Source organism: Dipodomys merriami, unplaced genomic scaffold (genome assembly GCF_024711535.1).
Source record: "Dipodomys merriami isolate MVZ:Mamm:240054 unplaced genomic scaffold, mDipMer1.0.p SCAF_184, whole genome shotgun sequence".
NCBI lineage: Eukaryota > Metazoa > Chordata > Mammalia > Rodentia > Heteromyidae > Dipodomys > Dipodomys merriami.
The window spans coordinates 1,901,688-1,920,190 of NW_027203204.1; the positions used below are offsets into that span (position 1 = coordinate 1,901,688).

The 18,503-nt window shown below is 39.1% G+C and overlaps 1 protein-coding gene across 1 annotated transcript in view; it reads right to left on the reverse strand.

Moving 5' to 3' along the window:
- Positions 1–18,503, reverse strand: part of LOC138830143 (inactive heparanase-2) — a 444,295-nt gene that overhangs the window by 129,560 nt on the left and 296,232 nt on the right. The window contains exon 7 of the mRNA XM_070026578.1: positions 4,578–4,671. Coding sequence (XP_069882679.1) covers positions 4,578–4,671 — 94 coding nt within the window. The remainder of the gene's footprint in view (positions 1–4,577; positions 4,672–18,503) is intronic.

Here is an 18,503-nt window from a genome sequence, read left to right on the forward strand (position 1 = left end):
CTTATCTCCAATTAACCAGCAAAATAAACATAAGGAAACAGAAGTTGTGGCTCAAATGGCAGAGTACCAGCTTTGATCAAAATCTAAAGGAGTGTGTCCTGTCCCTGAGTTCATGCCCCAGCACCAATATACCCTTGCTTGCTTGCTTCATTAACTATTTTCTCCACTAGAGTACATGGTCTATGAATACAAATGTCACATCAATTTTGGTCACTGTTACATTCTCAGGGGTCTGAAAAATACAAATGATGGTATTAATGGTTAAAAAAATGAAGTGAAGATGGTAAGAAAGAAGGGAGGCAGCAAGGAAAGAACTTTTCAAATGTTGAGGGAACCAATTGTTCAATTTAGTATTCAAAATGCAATCATATGGACAGTACTTTTGGAAATAGTTCCCTTATGGCTGGGATTTCACCAATGCCTTCCTGAGCTTATTGAATTGCTAAAAAATAATATCAAAAAGTGTTATTTCCTCCTCTGATTCCTCTAGGAGATGAGGACACAAGTCAGAGTCCAAGTGACTTAAGCCAAAGTGGCTCTTCTTGGTTCTTATGTCATTGTTCTGGACTCAGGCCAGCTCTTGACAGTGTACCATCTGCACTGTGTCCTCAACATCTCTCCCTCTTGTCTCACTTGTCCCCAGATTGTGAGATTCTCAACTCTTTCTCTTGACTCATCTCCCAATGTAGATGATTAGCCTTATTCTAATGGCAGAAAAAAGTGTGTAGATCATCAGGAAGCCTGAAGTGTCCAAACAGATCTATGTTTGGCTTCGAAAAGTATGATGCACATTTTCACAGAACCACATAATTGTCTCTCTGTTCAGAAAACGGAGAATTCTTTTTCTAAGTGGCAATCCAAATTTGGAGACCACAGCTGCTTGTTGCAATTGAGTCATTGCCTTTCAAGAGCCCAAAATATCACCTATCATAGTCTCTCTAGTTCACAGGAGAAGGAGAACAGGGGTGGGGAGGAGCAAAGAACAAATGGAGAAGAAAGGTAACATGGAATATCTTTTATCAAAGAGATTATAATTAAAAAATAAGCTGAACACTGGTGGCTCATGCCTGTAATCTTAGCTACTCAGGAGGCTGAGATCTGAGGATCACAGTTCAAAGCCAGCCTGGGCAGAAAAGTCAGTGAGAGTCTTATCTCCACTTAACCACTAGAAAACTGGAAGTGGCGCTGTGGCTCAAGTGGTAGAGTGCTTGCCTTGAGCTGAAGAGTTCAGGGACAGCTCCCAGGCCTCGAGTCCAAGCCCCACAACTGACAAAAAACAAAAAAACCCTCAACAACAACAATAATAGCAATAAGAGCTAAAAGTCAATAGGAATTAACAAAATAATGCCTCATGTGACTCTTCTAATCTCCATAAAGAGTATCTTCATTTTCTTTTCTTTCTTTTTATGTACAGAGAAATTTCAGTTATGTAAGTAAGGTAATGAGTGCATTTCTTGTTAACCTGGTAACCCCTTCATTTTACAGACAAAAAAACCCCCCATAATTGAATGGCCACAGCCACACAGATAAGTCTAAATTCTAACTCATACCATCAGCCTTGAAGCCCCATGCTTTAATTCCATTCAAACAGTCTCACTACAGATCTATCAAAGCACTTTCACATAGCTCTATTTTGTTAGGAAATCTGCCCTTTTCCACCACAATGGGCCCTAGGGGGTGATAGTGGTCATCAAGACTTCCCTTAATGTCTACTAAGAAGAAATACAGACTCCATTTCAAGCTTTTGGATGGGGTTTCCAGGCATATAGTCATTAAAGCAGTCAATAGTTTGTACTTGTTACCTCTGTTTTTTAGGGTGCCCCCTTTTCACCCAGAAGACAGAAGAAACAGCTGAGGAAAAATTTCAACAAGGGGCTGGGAAGTTGGCTCAGTGGTAAAGTGCTTGCCTTGCATGCATGAGGTCCTGGGTTCAATTCCTCAGCACCATATAAGCAGAAAAAAGCCGGAAGTGGAGCTGTGGTTCCAGTGATAGAGCACTAGCCTTGAGCTGAAGGGCTGAGGGACAGTGCCTGGGCCCAGAGTTCAGCCCCCATGACCGACAAAAAAAAAAAAAAATCAACTATCATAGTTCAGTAATCCTATTCAGGTCCTAGCTCTACTTTCTCCAAGATAGACACATGGTAGGCTATGGTGACTGACTCATCATGGGCATTCTGACAACTGGGTCCACGCTGTTTCCTAATGGAAAAACTACCCAGTATGGCCAAATTTAGAGAAGCCATGATCCAGCAACAGTTCCAGTAGATACTCAGTAAAGTAGCATCTGGCAAGAGCTTTGAAAAGGGCAATTAGGAAAGAAAACTAGTTGGAGAGAACTATAAGGCCCACTAAATGAGATTAGAAGGATGTAACTGTAACAGATTGTACGTTTTAAAAAACCACAGAAATATTTTGGGTCCTATATGTTTTTCCAGAGCCTTATTCTTGTTCTGATCTACTTACTCAGCTGGCACTCTACTGCTTGAGCCATGGCTCCTTCCTGACTTTTTGCTAGTTGTTTTGGAGGTGGAGTCTCACAGATTTTTCTGGCAGAAATCATGACCTCTATACCTCATCCAAAGTAAATAGGATTGCAATTGTAAGCCATTGGCCCCTGGGTAGTTTATGTCTTTTCTTCTTGAAACTTTTTGAGTCTTGGTAACTGCTTCAGTGAACAGAATATGACTGAACCAATGCTCTGTGACTTCTGAGAGTGGGCTAGGAAAAGTGGCATAGCTTTGTGAGGATCATATATCTATAGTTTTGATGATGGCTCTGTGTGTGTGTGTGTGTCTGCACTTGTGCACAAGTGCAGACACACACACACACACACACATACAAACACACATTGGACATCTTATTTTGGAACTAGGGGAGGAGGCCTAGTCTACAGAGAGAATTCATACATAGGTATTCTAGCTTTCAGCCCCAACTAAGGTTCTATCTGACAACTGACATCTGTTGTAAAGATATGTCATTCTTGGCTGATTCTTGGACATCTAGGAAAAAATAAATTCTCAGGAATGATAATGGTCAAGAGCAGAATGAATATGATCATTCTCTAACCCAAGATAAATCCGTGTGAAAAAGAAAATAACAAAGTAAATCTGGCCTTTTTTTCTTTCCTTTTTTTTTTTGACCAAACTCAATTTACAAATAAAGTATTACAATATTATTATTAAAATAAAGAAGCACCTCTCATCCCTTAAAAACCAACTGAGAGTTGTGCTTAATTTTGAATGGAGGACCAAGTTGGAAGGATGAAGAAAAATTTAATTTTTTAAACATTGTTAGGTTTTCCACATGGAGTCTTTGTGTTATTTTTTGCATTAAGTTGTAATAATTATACATATTTATAGGGTACTGTGTGGCATTTCAATATGTGTGTACTGATGATCAAATAGAGGAAATGAGCCTTTTCATCTTTATTATTCTTTATGCTTGGGGCTTTTGACCACATAGCTTCTAATTATTCACAAATTATGTAAGGGTTTTTGTAAACTATAGTTGCCCCACTATGCTGTAGTGTTCTAGAACTTATTCCAACTGACTGTCTAACAATATGGTGCTACTCATTACATATCTTTCCTCTTTCTCTCATTCTCCTCTTCCTAGCCTGTGGTAGTTACTATTCAACTCTTTCTAGATTGAAATAAACAGTTTTAGCTCTCACATATGAGAGAGAACCTGCCTGCAGTATTTGTCTGGCTTATTTCACTTCACATGTATCTTCCAGTTTTGTACATTTTTGCCACAGATGACCATATTTCATTCATTTTTAAAAAGAAATCACAGAATCCAAGCTACTCAGGAGACTGAATTCTAGGGATCATGGTTCACAGCCATCCTAGGCAGAAAAGTCCACTCTTATTTCCAAACAACCAGCAAAAAGGCAAAGTGTAACTGTGGCCCAAGCGTAGAGCACTAGTCTTAAAAAAAAAAAAAAAAAAAGCTCACAGATAGCACGCGGGCGCGCGCGCGCGCGCACACACACACACACACACACACATACACACAACTTAAATCCATTGTGAAAACAATGTTACACAATTTATCCATTTCCTTTATCCATCCATCTATCTTTGGACAGTTGGGCACCTACATCAATTCTATGTCTTGACTATTGTGAATAAGGCCCTATCCACGTGGGAGGACAGGATGATTTCATTTCCTTTGGCTATTTCCTTGGGTATCCCAGCATAAGTGTGATGGCTGGGTCATATGAGAATTCTAGTTTTTGAGGAGCCTCCACCCATTTCCCTATCGGTTGTGTTCATGAATCCACATTCCCAGCAACAGTGTGTCAAAGTTCCCTTTGTCCCCACATCTTCACCAGCACCTGTTAAAGTGGAATTTTAAAACCTTTATATAGCATGATTAAACCCTTCTGTTTCTGAAAAACTAATGGCTCACCACCAGCAGTAAGGGAATTCTTGACCACACCCATCTGAACTGCACTATTTTACCCTTTGCCTCCAAGGGGTCCCCACATGCCAAAGTCCAGCTGTCACTCTGTGACCTTACCCTTGCCTTACCCCCAGACTCACTCCTCTTCTTCCCCAGATAGTTTTACTCACTTTCTGAATTTTCCTAATCTGGTCAGAGAGTGTGTCTAACAGGCGAGTTTTCAGGAAGTCCATCACCTTCACCACCCGGCCATCAATGTAGCAACTGGAATAAAAATAAAATAAGAAATCAGATGCAATCTTCAGCAGGGAACTAAAAGTCTACTTGTCTAGCCAGAGATATCTCTCTGTTGCCTGTGTAAACAGCTTAGGGTTCTGCCTTGGTTTTTCATATCCAGAGAGGCTATTCAAGCAAATAATTACTTTTCTCTTTTCCAGTTCTATTCCATTGTGGGCTAATACTAGGTTTTCGGTGTCTTGTTTGTTTGTTTTTTCCAACTCTTCTCATGTGAAAACCCATAGCTTGCTGCATGGAAACGGACAGGAATTTCAAAATACAAATTGGGTAATGGGGAAAAGTATGTTTTTATTGTTTTGGGCAAGTGAGTTAGGCCTCCATCCCATACCTACCGCTATCCCTACCTTAAAGTAGTAAAAGAATGTGAGTGTTTCAACAGAATGCTCAAATATTTATTTAGATTTCTCCATCTTTAAATAAGGAAAGAAAGATCAAGACAACAATCCATGTAGTATAGGTCTTCAACTCTATCTAGCAAAATTTCTTAGAAGGTACCCCCATCAATTACCTCTAGGATGAATAAATGTGTGAACAAATGACCCAACAAAGAAGTAAATAAACAATTCAACTCAAAGCCTAAGAGCCTTCCCCTGAAATAGTAAAGAGCTGGTGTTCATTGGTTTCTGCTTTGGGTCTGGTTTTCATTAGTAGCTTAAGTGAAACATCAAGTTGTGCTGACATTATGTTGGGAACATTTGACTAAAACAGGCCCATCCAGCTTTATGGAGACCTCCTTTGTGAGTCTCTTATTCTGAAGACCACGCTTGAGACTGGCTAGGGTCAGGTGACCTTCGTTAACCCAAATCTCTCCTTACCTATTCTGAATAGAATCAGTTTTTAAATGCTGGTGCTTTGTGGGTGCCTATACTAGCCTACTTAGGTCTCATTGGCTGATGGTTAATAATAGATTTTCTCATTTCTTAATAAAATATCTGCCCTTAGTACATACCTTAGAGCTATGTGAGAATGCCACTTACTGTTAAATTCCCATATCAATACCAACATATGATGTATTGGAATGGTTAAAACTTTTTATTGCATATAGGTACGTTCCTTAAAGCCAGAGGAGGAGATAACTCAGCCTCCCATTGGCTTCTTCTGAAACTCAAGAGTATGGTTTTGAAGCCAGGCATATCTGAGGTCAATTTCTGACCTGTATTTTCATGATATTGCACAGCTACTTGGACCTCAGGATTGATGATCAATTAAGGGAATATTGAGCCTAAAGTGCCTGGAACACAGTAGCCACTCAACAACTTTTGGTTCTTTTCTAATGTGCCTATTTTCAGATCACAAATTAGGGATTATAAGAAATAGGCAACTGATTTAGGAAATTACTTATCAATACAGAACCCTTAAACAGTAGAATTTCTGTTATAGGGTCACACAGTTTTAAAATTATTTGATGATGATATATATTAGGGATTAAAACAATGATGCCATTTCACCTCATCCATGGTACAGACACTATAGTTAGATTCCATGAGCATTTATTATGTGCAACACACCCAGTGTCAAGCATGCTCACTGCATTAGAATTTGAACAACCTCTTCTGTTGGTACTTCCCTATTAGCACCTCGGCTTCTTTAAGTTGAACTAGAAGGCACATCACATGAAAGACAGATGTACTGGGATGGAGTAGCTATGTGTTATATGGTCTAAGTATATGACAACATACTATGATTTAATAAAATTTATTATAGTTCCTTCTTTGTTCTTTGTTTGTTCTCCCAGTGACTATACTAAACATCAGTGTTTATAATTTTGGCTTTTCAACACCTATCATTTAATACTTTCTGAGATAAAGATGCCAGATGCAAGTTTTTTGCTTTTGACTACTCCAACTAGCCCACCCAACCGTGGCTCAGGGCCAAGGACCCTTTTCTCTTCCCTTCTTTTCTTTTGCTCCTTTTCTTAAATTACATAGAATCTGGAGTCAAAACAAAAAACAAAGAAACAAAAAACCCTTGTTTACTCTGTGTTTCCACTTAATGCTTGCTATTGGATTCCTTTTTCTTTGATTGTTTTTATACAAAATCCAAACAAATATTTTCACTGATCAAATAGGGAAAGGTGATGATAACAGAATTTAGCACATTAAAGATGTTTAATAACAACCTATCAAATTTGTCATTCTTTTTTGGGGGGGTGTTGTTAGTCATGGGGCTTGTACTTGGGGCTTGGGCGCTGTTGCTAAGCTTTTTTGCTCAAGGCAAGCATTCTATCACTTTAAGCCACAGCTCCACTTCTGCTTTTTCTGGTGGTTAAGTGGAGATAAGAATCTCAACAAATGTTGCTGCGCAGGCTGGCTTTGAACCTCTGTCCTTAGATCTTAGACTCCTGAGTAGCTAGAATTACAGGCATGAGCCATCAGCACCTGACATCTGTCAGGTCTCTTAAAAGCCTGAGGTAGCAGAAACTGACTGAAAGACAACAGGGTGGGTGGGCAGGAGGAGCCTCTGTAACTGTAGGATTTGACTAAGAGAGATACAGGGCAGCAAGAATAGATTCTGGATTCCCAGCAGGTAGGAGCAGAGGGAAATCTGTTTGCTGTTACTGTGCACTGTGGCTAATGTTCTATTTTTCTGTACTCAGGACAGTTCTGTTTCTTCTTCCTGTAACTCCAATCCACACTTTGGCTTCTGCCTTTTAAAGCCCATTCTTGGCCCCATTTAAAACCTAATAAGTGGGATTCCATTTTTATTCCTGAGGTCTGTGAATTGTATTGGTGGGGAAACCAGCAGACAAGGCTTCCTTGCTGGTGCAGGTGATAAATGATCTGGCACTAAAGAAGGGCACACGCATTTAGCAGTACAAGTGATAGGCTGTGAAGAAATGTCTCATGAAGCTTCTTTCTATTGAGGGTGAGGAAGAGAGTAATGACCACAAGGAGCTTAAGAGAGAAAAAGTTTTGGAGAAGACTAGTGCCAAGGACACATAGGCTGGTGAGATCTGTGTACAGATTGTCAAGGAAGATGAAAGATTCAGCATTAGATACCAAATATGCTCAGAATGTGGAGGATGAAATACACAATAGATAGTAGGAGCTAAGAGAAGACATTCCTGAGAATAGTTGAGTTGGCCAATGTTGACCTAGGGCTCTTTTCCAGCATCTGAATGACTGATGCAGCCATGGCAACAGATGAGCTCTCTAATCAAATAAGGGAAGCTTACAGAGATGTCAAAGGCCCTTTAAAATGCTTCCTAAATATGACCCTGGGCATTGCCTCCAGCTTTGACCCAGCTAAAGAGCCCTTTCTCCCTTGCCTGACCATCACATCTTGCTAATGACCTCTAGTAATCTCTGCCTGCGTCACATTTGGGTATTAAAGGTACATCTGGGTATCTCATATCCTTCTAATAAATTCTGTCTGAGTCCAATTCACATTTGGGTATCAAAGGAATTCCCATATTATACTGGGAAGTTCCATCAACTTTCATTTGCAACCTTACATTTGTATTTTTCTTTTGTTGTAGAAATTGGAACTTTGGTCACCTGAGTTTTGCAACAATTTTAAGAAATGGGGTCAGTTATCTATGTGATAGAATCTAATAAATCCCTAAACCTCTTTCCTTAAAACTATTGGAGAGTTAGTCTGGCGTACTTAGCCTTTGCCAAGGTGACATTATAAGAAACCATTTGGCATTGCCAATCTGTGGTAACTAAAAAAAAAAAATCCTTCCGTGACGGACGAAGCTTTGGGTCCGAGTGTTCTCCACAGTGACGGGACCCATATAGCATATTGATTTGGACATGAAGGAGGCGAAGAGTCTGTGGGAACTATTTGAAATTGCTAAGCATGGCGTGATGGTGATTTTTACGGAGAGTTGAGTGCTGGTTGAAATCAGGACCTTGTACATGGTAGGCAAATGCTCTACAATTGAGCCACATCTTCAGTTTCTGTGATGGTGATTTCTAACAAAGGAATTATGAATAGATTCTAGCTGCCCAGTTACCTGTGGGCTACTCTCTGTACTTTTCTTTCTCATGGGACAGATGAAGATATTCTAGGTGACCTACCAGTCCCACAAGAGTTAATTAATTAATTTAGTAGTGGCTACAAAGTATTTTGAAGACAAAATAAATCAGAGGACAAGAAAGGAGGTGGGAGTGAGGATGGAAGGAAATCATCAATGAAAGATGCTCTAGCAACTTTCACATAAACCCTGGAAGAATAAGTTTTAGAATCACTTAGACTAACACTTTTAGGCAAACCTGAGTTCTCCTCCAAACTCCCTTGAAATCCCAGCATATCTCACACCACAAGTACATGAGCTGCAGAACCAAAATCTAAAGCCAAGAAAGGCTGGATTATAATATGGCTGAACCTTTGGACAAGGTCAAACCTTCAGACATGGTCAAAGGGTTTGCCTGCTCAGTGCCAGCAGCAGCAATGCTGTCTCTAGATCGGCAGGGCATACAGCAAGGTGGTGGCAAGAATGTTGGAGTGGGCAAAGAAAATGGAATCACTTATCAATTCAGTTACCAATTTTCTCGTCCATGTGAATTTAAAATTTTTCAGAACAATATACGAAACAAATGCACATTATAGAAAAATTAGAAAATGAGCCCAAACTAAATAGAAATACAATGTGAAGAATCACCTGGAAGACCAATATTTAAAGACTCATTGTTAACACTTTGCTGTACAATCCCTTGCATTTTTATAGTACATATGAAATTTCCTGTAATTAGCTATTCAAGTCTATTCCAGATCCTATTAAAGTAGCATATAAACGTAAAACGGCCCCATCGGAGACATCCTACCCCATATTACTAGGATACTGATACTGATGGAACACTAGGGACTCTAAAGTCAAAACATCTTACTCTTATTTTAATTATATTCCAAGTATTTAGCCATCCAGGCTTGCACCCCAATGTCATCCCACCCACCTCCTTCTCTAGACCCTTAGATCCAGTCTTCAGGATTGTGCTACAATTAGCCACTTATGCCCATTAGCCTCTTAAAAACATTTAATGAGGAGAGTTTCTTGGCTCCAGGGGCAGCTGGTTTTGTTTACCTAGCCTTTTACTTTAAGAGGAAAAACCTTTGCCCCTTATTATCTGACCCCTTCTTTTATTTCAGGTAATTGCATTAGCGCTGGCTTCCCGATGCTCAGGAATTTCCGGGCCTATTTTGCTGCCCGCTGCTCTCTAGAAGGAGGGGGCAGTCTGCTCAGAATTCTAACACCCAGCCTGCTGACTGGGCAGGTAATTCCATAAACCAAGCCTTCCCCACTGAACCGGGAGAAACTTGGATAATCATTAGAGCAACCCTGTTGACCTATAAAACCTAAGCTGACACCTTGAAGCCAAACACTGGAGAAAGTTGACTTGAGTCTCCATAAAGCTGTAGGAATTGCACTTACCCCTCCTCCCCAGCCCCTCCCCCTGGGAGCCTGCTGAGCTCATTTCTAATCACACTTGTTATGGGAACGTTGCTTTCCAGGCTGCATTGTTCTTCACCTTCTTTCCAGCAGTCAACCCTTCCATCATGTGTTCAGAACACATGAAAGCTTAAAGGTGAGCAAGAAAGATCCTAGACAACGTAAATGCTTCTCTGGTTTTGTTCAACTTCTGGTCTAAATCCATGCAAGAGTCACTGTACAGACTGAAATGTTGGAGAGCTCAGGAATTTAACAGACTTTATTAACCTTGAAAAGACATCCCACAGGCAAATAATGTATATACTTCCATAATGGTTCTATTTCCTAAAAGAATGTCTGTCTGTCTAATGTAACCTACAATGGATGAGAGGGGTGGCTCTGAGGTTCTAATGCCTCACTGTGCTAAGGCCCATGCCTCAGCTCTCCCTCCTAACCTCTTCTACATTATGGGTCCTAAGCTTCATGCCCAGATCATTTCCCCATGTATTCAGAGCTGTGTATGTAGGGATAGGGAGGGGCTGTGTCTTGGCAGAAGCTCATACAGCTAGACCTTCGTCCCAGTGGTACTGTGGAGAGCTCTGCAGGATGCTGGGCAAGTTCTATGCCCTCTAGCCATGGGAGTGGGCTCTGAGGAGGGCATTCTGGGAATTTTCAGGTGATGACACCAGAATCTCAGGCAGAAGTGGTTCCATGTAATTTGGACCTGAAACATGTAGTTTGAGGAGTCCTCTTCAAGAACAGATCCAACATACCAAACATAAAACTAAGCTCAAAAGTAAATATTGATATAGAATGACAAAGTAAGTCACAACAAACTCTCACAATCTTAGAGAATCAAGTCTCTTCTTTTCCAAGAAGTCTTCAAGTAATTTCCTACCAAGGAGTACCTGGAAATGCTCCCTGATAGCAACCCGCCTCTCCCTACCCCCTTATGTCCTAAATGTTGGCATATTCCAGTACTTGGGAATCAATATGAGAGGGCCTACCTGGGCACTGGTGGCTCTTGCCTGTAATCCTAGAGACTCAAGAGGCTGAGATTTAAGGATCATGGTTCAAAGCCAGCCCTGGTAGGAGAGTCTGTGGGGCTTATCTCAAATTAGCCATCAGAAAACTGGAAATGGTGTTGTGGCTCAAAGGGGTAGAACGCTAGCCTTGAGCGGAAAAAGATCAGTGTCCAGGAAAGTGTCCAGGCCCTGAGTTCAACCCAGGATCAGAGAAAGAGACAGAGACAGAGACAGAGACAGAGACAGAGGGAGGGGGAGGGAGAGGAAAGAGGGAGAGAGAGAGAAGGGGAGAGAGAGAAGGGGGGAGAAAGAGGGAGAGAGAGGGGGAGAGAGAGAGAGAGAGAGAGAGAGAGAGAGAGAGAGAGAGAGAGAGAGAGAGAGAGAGAGAGAGAGAGAGAGAGAGAGAGAGAGAAACAGTGCCTGGTAAGCCTGTGGGGCTGGGGTATCAGTAACAGGAATGGCAAACTCCAAATTGCCAGTACCCAACATTTATCTGCATTAAAAACAAAGCAAAGCAAAACAAAATGAAAACCTATAGCCATAGAGAGTTAATAAGCAAGAAACCAAAGATTCCATAGATACTAAGTCACATAAACCCAAACCCTTCCCTCTCTACTCTGATCATCCAAGTGTTTGAACTGCAGAGCATTGTGAATACTTGAACCTGTAATCAACTGTAATTACTTTTCAGCCCCATGTATTCTTGCCTATTTCAGCTATCTTAACTCCTCACCAATAATGAACTCAAACTCAGATTTCTCAACAGGAAAAGCAGTTACAATAAAACAAAAGCAAAATTGAAAACAATGACAAAAGCAAAAACTATGAGGGGTTGAGTAAAGGCATGAAGGCTGGACCATTCTACTCTTTTCTCTGCAAATAATGTTTTCCTAAGTACTTTAGTGATAATTAAAGATAAAGAAAAGGGTCTCTGTGGTCAATTGAGTTTAGGAACTGCTGGATTAAACCCAGTGAAGTAGCACTATCTGTTCCATCCACAATTGAAGGGATAGTATCAGAATCACTTTGGTGTTACAGTAACTAGAAATCCAAGACAAAGTACACAAAATAACTCTTTACAGAATTATACAGCAACCAACTCGGGCTGTGATTACTGAAAGACGGGAGACACATGGGGTGAACCCTACATTCCCCTGCACTAGCTCCCTGTGATAAGGGAGAGACGCTTTATGGACTAGCAAAGCATTGTGATTAGTGCAGAGCCATAGGCAAGAAGCAGCTACTCAGGCAGACCTTCCATTTCTCTGCCTCTCTCACGTAAGGGACCCCAGGCTAAAGCAATGTGAGAAGTCTCCTGTTCATTCAGGGCTGAGGCAGCTGCAGATGCCTTTCACTTTGGAGTAGAAATTAAGAAGCTTATGTCTTCCTTCTGGTGGGTTTTCCCTAAATCCCAAATGAATGGAAAAGCCACAAGGGCCACATACAAGGCCCTCTCCAGATACTTAGCACTGGACTGTCATGCCACTGAGAAATTTCTACTACTAGACCACTGAGATTTGGGGATTTAGTTCTTAAAACAATCATTGTTATATTAGGTTGTGAACATTTATTTTGACAAAATTCCACTAACCAATCGAGCTGGTCAAAAGCTTGTCATAAAGAGGTTATCTCAAAGAATTGAGATAATGCAGTGTTTGGTTTGAAAATTAAAACATTAGCCTGGACAATTTGCTGATAGGCCTAGGAAATCATTTTTGGTAGAATATTTTAAATTTCAGAATACGCCGCTTTTGTGTAATTCAACTTGAGAATCATTAATATTCTAAAATAAAAATGTCCTTTAATTATTATTCCTTTAAGATTCATTCTTAGTAATAGTTATTAATTATGTGTATCAGTAGTGGGCTTGAACTCAGGATCTCAAGCTCTCCCTTGGCTTTTTTGCTCAAGACTAGCACTCTACTTACTCGAGCTTACTCCACTTTCAGCTTTTTGCTAGTTAATTGGAAATAAGAATCATACAGACTTTTCTGCCCAGGCTTGCTTCAAACATCAGATCCTCAGACCTCAGCCTTCTGAGTAGCTAGGATTACAGGCATGAGTCACCAGCTTCCAGGTAAGAATTATTTTAAATTCCTGCATTATTTTTTATTCATAAGTTTAAAATAGAATAACTTGAATAGTCTGTAACAAAAATTCATTTCAAAACTCTAACTTAACTAAAAGTGCAAAGAACTTAATAACCACTCCAAATCCCAATGTGCCACTTTTTAACCAACATTCAGTGAAATCCTACTAAACAGTTGTGTATGTATAAATACGTATACATGCATATATACATATTATGCATAGCATATACCTACATGTATACATATATGCATAATGAAAACAGATATCAGTCATTTCAGAATAATGTCATCTTTCAACAAACACTACTTTCCTAATCAGAGCAATCACATTAAATGGTATTTGAAGATAATAGGAAAAAGAAATTAAACAGGCAATTGATGAATATCAAATATTAGTTCCTGAAATTTTTTTTAAATGAAAACATTTAAAGGATGGAGTCACTAGCTTCAGCCTCGATTCTTTCCAACTTTAGACTACACATATCAACAGCTTGTGAACAATGATGGTCTTACTACTGTGCCTTTCAGCATAGACAGCCATGCCAGCTTGTGTCATAATTTTTTCCTACAGCCATCAAAATTAATTTAGGAAAACTCAAAAGGAGAATTAGATCATTTCACCTATTTTTACCTTTCTGTTTTTTTCTTCTTTCTTTCCACCTGATGCTTCAAGTTTCTTTCTTTTGTTATTTCCTTTGTTTTAAGAAAAAATTTTAGCTATATTTATTAGGTAGATTTTCTGTTAACAAATTCCCATAGGTTTCTTCATCTGAGATGGCTTACTTTTCTTTCATTTCAGAAGGAGATTTTCACTGGAATAGACTCTAGTTAGACAATTCTTTCCTTTCAGCACTTAAAAACTGTTGTGTTACTTCCTTACAGTCACCATGGTTTTTGATGGAAAAAAAAAATATGCCTGCATTTAAATCATTACTACCATGGAACAGGTACCTCTGTGTGTGTGTGTGTGTGTGTATGTGTGTGTGTACACCTAGACACATGTGTGCACGCCTAGACACATGTGTGCCTGTACTGGGGGCTTGAATTCAGGGCCTGAAATTCATGGCCTTGTACTTTGGCTTGTCTTTTTCCATTCAAGGCTAGTGTTTTGGTTTTTTTAACCACTTGAACCACATAGTTACTTCTGGCTTTTTTTTTTAACTGATTAATTGAGATAAGAGCTTCAGTCTTTCTGGTAGGGCTGGCCTTGAACTCCAATTCTCAAATTGCAAGCCCCCTGAGTATCTAGGAAGCCACATTTTTCTCTCACAGCTTTGAAGATTTTTCTTTATCTTCTGTTTTCAGTTTTCACAAGTTGGATATGGATGTTGTATCTTGGTATAAATTTGCATTTTTTGAGACTTGCTTCTTCAACTTGTAGTTTTCTATTATTTGCCAAATGTCAAAGACTTTATCCATTATTTTCCTCCTTCCTTCCTTCTTTCTTTCTTTCCTTCCTTCCCTCTTACCTTCCTTTCTTCCTCCCTCCCTCCCTCCCTCCTTCTCTCCCTCCCTCCTTCCCTCCTTCTTTCCTTCCTTCCTTCTCTTCCTCTCTTTCTTCCTCTTTTCTTCCCTCTCTCCCTTTCCTATTGGGGTGTTGAGCCCAGGGCTTCACAATCTTTCCAGGCGAGCACTCTACCTCATAGGCCATACCACCCTTTTTGCTTCAGTTTTGCTTTAGGTAGAGCCTCCTATTTTTTACTTTATTGGCGGAAATCCCAGCCATTATTTCTTAGTCCAGTTTTGCACTCTGAGTTGGCTCAGTTTTTGTAAGTTATCTGACAATCTCTCTTTTATGTGTTATTTTTAGGCCATTAACACTGAATGATGTTGATGTAGTTGGGATTGATATCATTCTGTCTTCTATTCCTTAAGTTTGCTTCGTGTATCCTTTATTTCTTCATTTTCTGTTTTATCTTTTTTTTTTTTTTTCAGTTGTGGGACTTGAACTCTGGGCTTGGCACAGTCCCCTAGCTCTTCAGCTCAAGACCAGCACTCTATCACTTGAGCCACAGTCCCAACTCCAGTTTTCTGGGGGTTAACTGGAGATAAGAGTCTCACAGACCTTCTTACCTGGGCTGCTTTGAACCTCAATCCTCAGATTTCAGCCTCCTGAGTAGCTAGGATTATAGGCATGAGTCACCAGTGCCTGGCTGTTTTATCTCATTTTAACTGAGTATTTTATATGTTTACATTTTAGTTTCTCTCTTAATATAGATTTATATTTTTTTCTAAACATTTTAAGTGACTGCCGTATAGTTTCTAATACACATTTTGAATTAATCTAACTATGCATTCAAAAAACATTATCCTGTACTAATAGAGATATAAGGTGTTCCTGCTTTACAAATTTGGTGCTAATAACCACTTGGTAATGGTTAGCCTCATACTTCCTTCAGTTTGTAATGACACGTTGCCTGCAAAGTGAAATAAATTTAAGTGCAATATGTGTGTGTGTATTTGCAAAGAATAGACATAAATAAAACTACACAACTCATTTGTGATGGTAGAATTCTAGTCTAAAAGCCAAAACAATTTATAAAAGAGGCAAAATTGAAACAAATCTCAAATATGAATATGGAACCAAAAATCTTAACATTTTAGCAAATATAATACAACAACCTACCCAAAAATGCTATAGTCTAATCTACTAGGAGGCTGAGATCTAAAGATAGCAGTTTGAACAGTTTGAAGCCAGTGTGCACAGGAAAGAAAGTCCATGACATGTATATCCCCAATTAACCCCTCAAGAGCTGGAAGTTGAACTGTGGCTCAATGGTAGAGCACCAGCCTTGAGTAAAACAAGTTTAAGGATCATGCCTAGACCCAAGCCCCAGGACCAGCGCCAAAAACTAAAGTTCTTACCATGTGATATACTATGTTAACATATTAAAGAAGAAAAATTACATGTTTATTTCATCAGATACAGAAAGAAAGGAAACTAGATATGACTTGACACTTTCTTTACTGAAAAATTAATGAAACAGGCCAATAAGGAGGTCTCCCCACAACCTGATTAAAGTTATCGACCAAAAACCCAGAACAAATAGGGTGAAAATGAAATAACTCTTTACTTTTAGTTAAGAAGAGTTATTTATGGCCATGTCACCCTTGCTACTGCGCATTATATTTAAGGTCTTAACTAGCTGAAAAATACATTTTTTCCCTAAAGAGGCTAAACTATTGAAAGGGAAGAACATCATGGTAGTTACATAAAAAATAAACATAAGACGTCGATGGTGGTCTTAAATACTACTATTAGCTAAGTAGAAAATGTACATAAAAGATGCCAATCATGATAGTAACAAAACTGAAATCCATAGGAACAAATCTATCCAAATGTGCAAGAACAATATGAAGGAAATTACTAAACCAGATTTCTAACTCATGTCTCCATGCATCTATATTCCAGATGGAATTAGACCCAAGCAAACAAAGAAAAACTTTAAAGCTCTAAGAAAAACAAATGGAGAATAGCTTTATGATTTTAAAATAGAAGAAATTATTTTTAAGTATATATAAAATATATATACAGAGAATGAAAATATATATAGCAGAGAAACATGAGTAAAAACATGAATGAAAAAGCAATATGCAGACTATGTGGATCATTATTCTTTTTTATGTTGCTTATATAATTTGTAACATGTAATTTTGCAAGCATCCAACAATGCACTGCTCGGTTTATAGATTATCATCTATGTAGTAAAGATATTAAAATATGATCCAGAAGATACCATCTAAAGTTATATAAATAGTTCTGGGAAAGTAGTAAGATTAGGCAGAGAAATAGTGTGCTTCTATTTTATATTTCAAATGTTTTGTTTTACATAAAAATGTCATAAGAAAATTCTAAAACAACACATTAATACTTACAAATTATGCATGGTGGATACATGGATATTTTTATATAATTCTCCTGCTTCTACTCCTGACATTATTATTATCCCATTAAGACATTATTATGAGACATACCATTGTAAGGCTTATTACATATAAGACTACATATATATATATATATATATATATATATGTAATATGTAATTATTTACCTCAGGACAGGGTAAATAGTCTTTTATTTTTAAGCAATTTCCACACAAAATTTCACAAAGTTAAAGAAAGTCTGTCTCAATGGGATGAAATTATTCAAAGTAATAAGTCCATTTGTAGGGGTAAAAAAGAGCTGATAACACTGGTCAGAAGTGTATTATTCTACCTGGAAGAAGAGGCATGGACTAACTTTCCTTGATTAACTGTGCGGCATTCGTGGGATAAGAGCAGGGAAAATAGTCCTTATTCAGTTGCATAATCATTAAACATAAACTGCTTTGCCTGCTAGTGATTTCATTCTTGGCTTCCAATTGTAGGCAGGAAGTACAAGGTGGTGGATATACTGGAGGACACTGCAGGAGAAATAAATTAATAAATACTTTTCCATGTGCTAATGAACAGGATGGAGTTAATCCTGGACATGTTCTTAGCACAATGTTTTGCACTGGAAATTAATTTTCCAAATTAGATGACAGTATGGGTTCAGAGATGAACAAATGCTCGAGATTTCTTTTTTTTTTTTCTTTCCCTTTTTCTCTGGATTTGTTGGTTAGTTTTCCTACCTTAGAGCTGCAAGGGACTGCATGACTGTAAGGACTTCCTCATTTACAGACAAAAAACTGACATCCAGAGAGACTCTATTGGTTCAAAATCATCGATGAAATGCATTCCTGAGCCTCCTGATGCCTCTGAAAAGAATTCTTTTTTTTGGGGGGGGGTCCAGTCATGGGGCCTGAACTCTGGGTCTGGGCGCTGTCCCTCAGCTCTTCAGCTCAAGTCTAGCACTCTACCACTTGAGCCACAGTGCCACTTCTGGCTTTTTTCTTTTTGCTTATGTGGTGCTGGGGAATCGAACCCAGGGCCTCAGGCATGCAAGGCAAGCACTCTACCACTGAGCCACCTTCCCAGCCCCTCTGAAAAGAATTCTAAGCTCTCCTTTAAAAATGAGTCCAACACTATTAAGAAGACTTGGCACACCATAGCCTCCCTTGATTATAGGAAAGCCTTTGGCAAAAGGATCCCATATGAACCAGGAGGCCATTCTTGGCATCAGCTATGTCTACTTCAGCTTCCTATAATGTCCTCAATGCCCTCAGGATGAGGTCCCAGAGATTGAAGAAGAAATAGACAGACTCTATGATCGCCAGAAACCCTGCAACAAGTTTCACTGACCCTCAAAGCCTCCCTGAATCAGACTCTATTATCTCAAATTTTTCTGGAGAAAAAAAGTGGAAATACAACAAAGGAGTAGGCTGAGTTGGC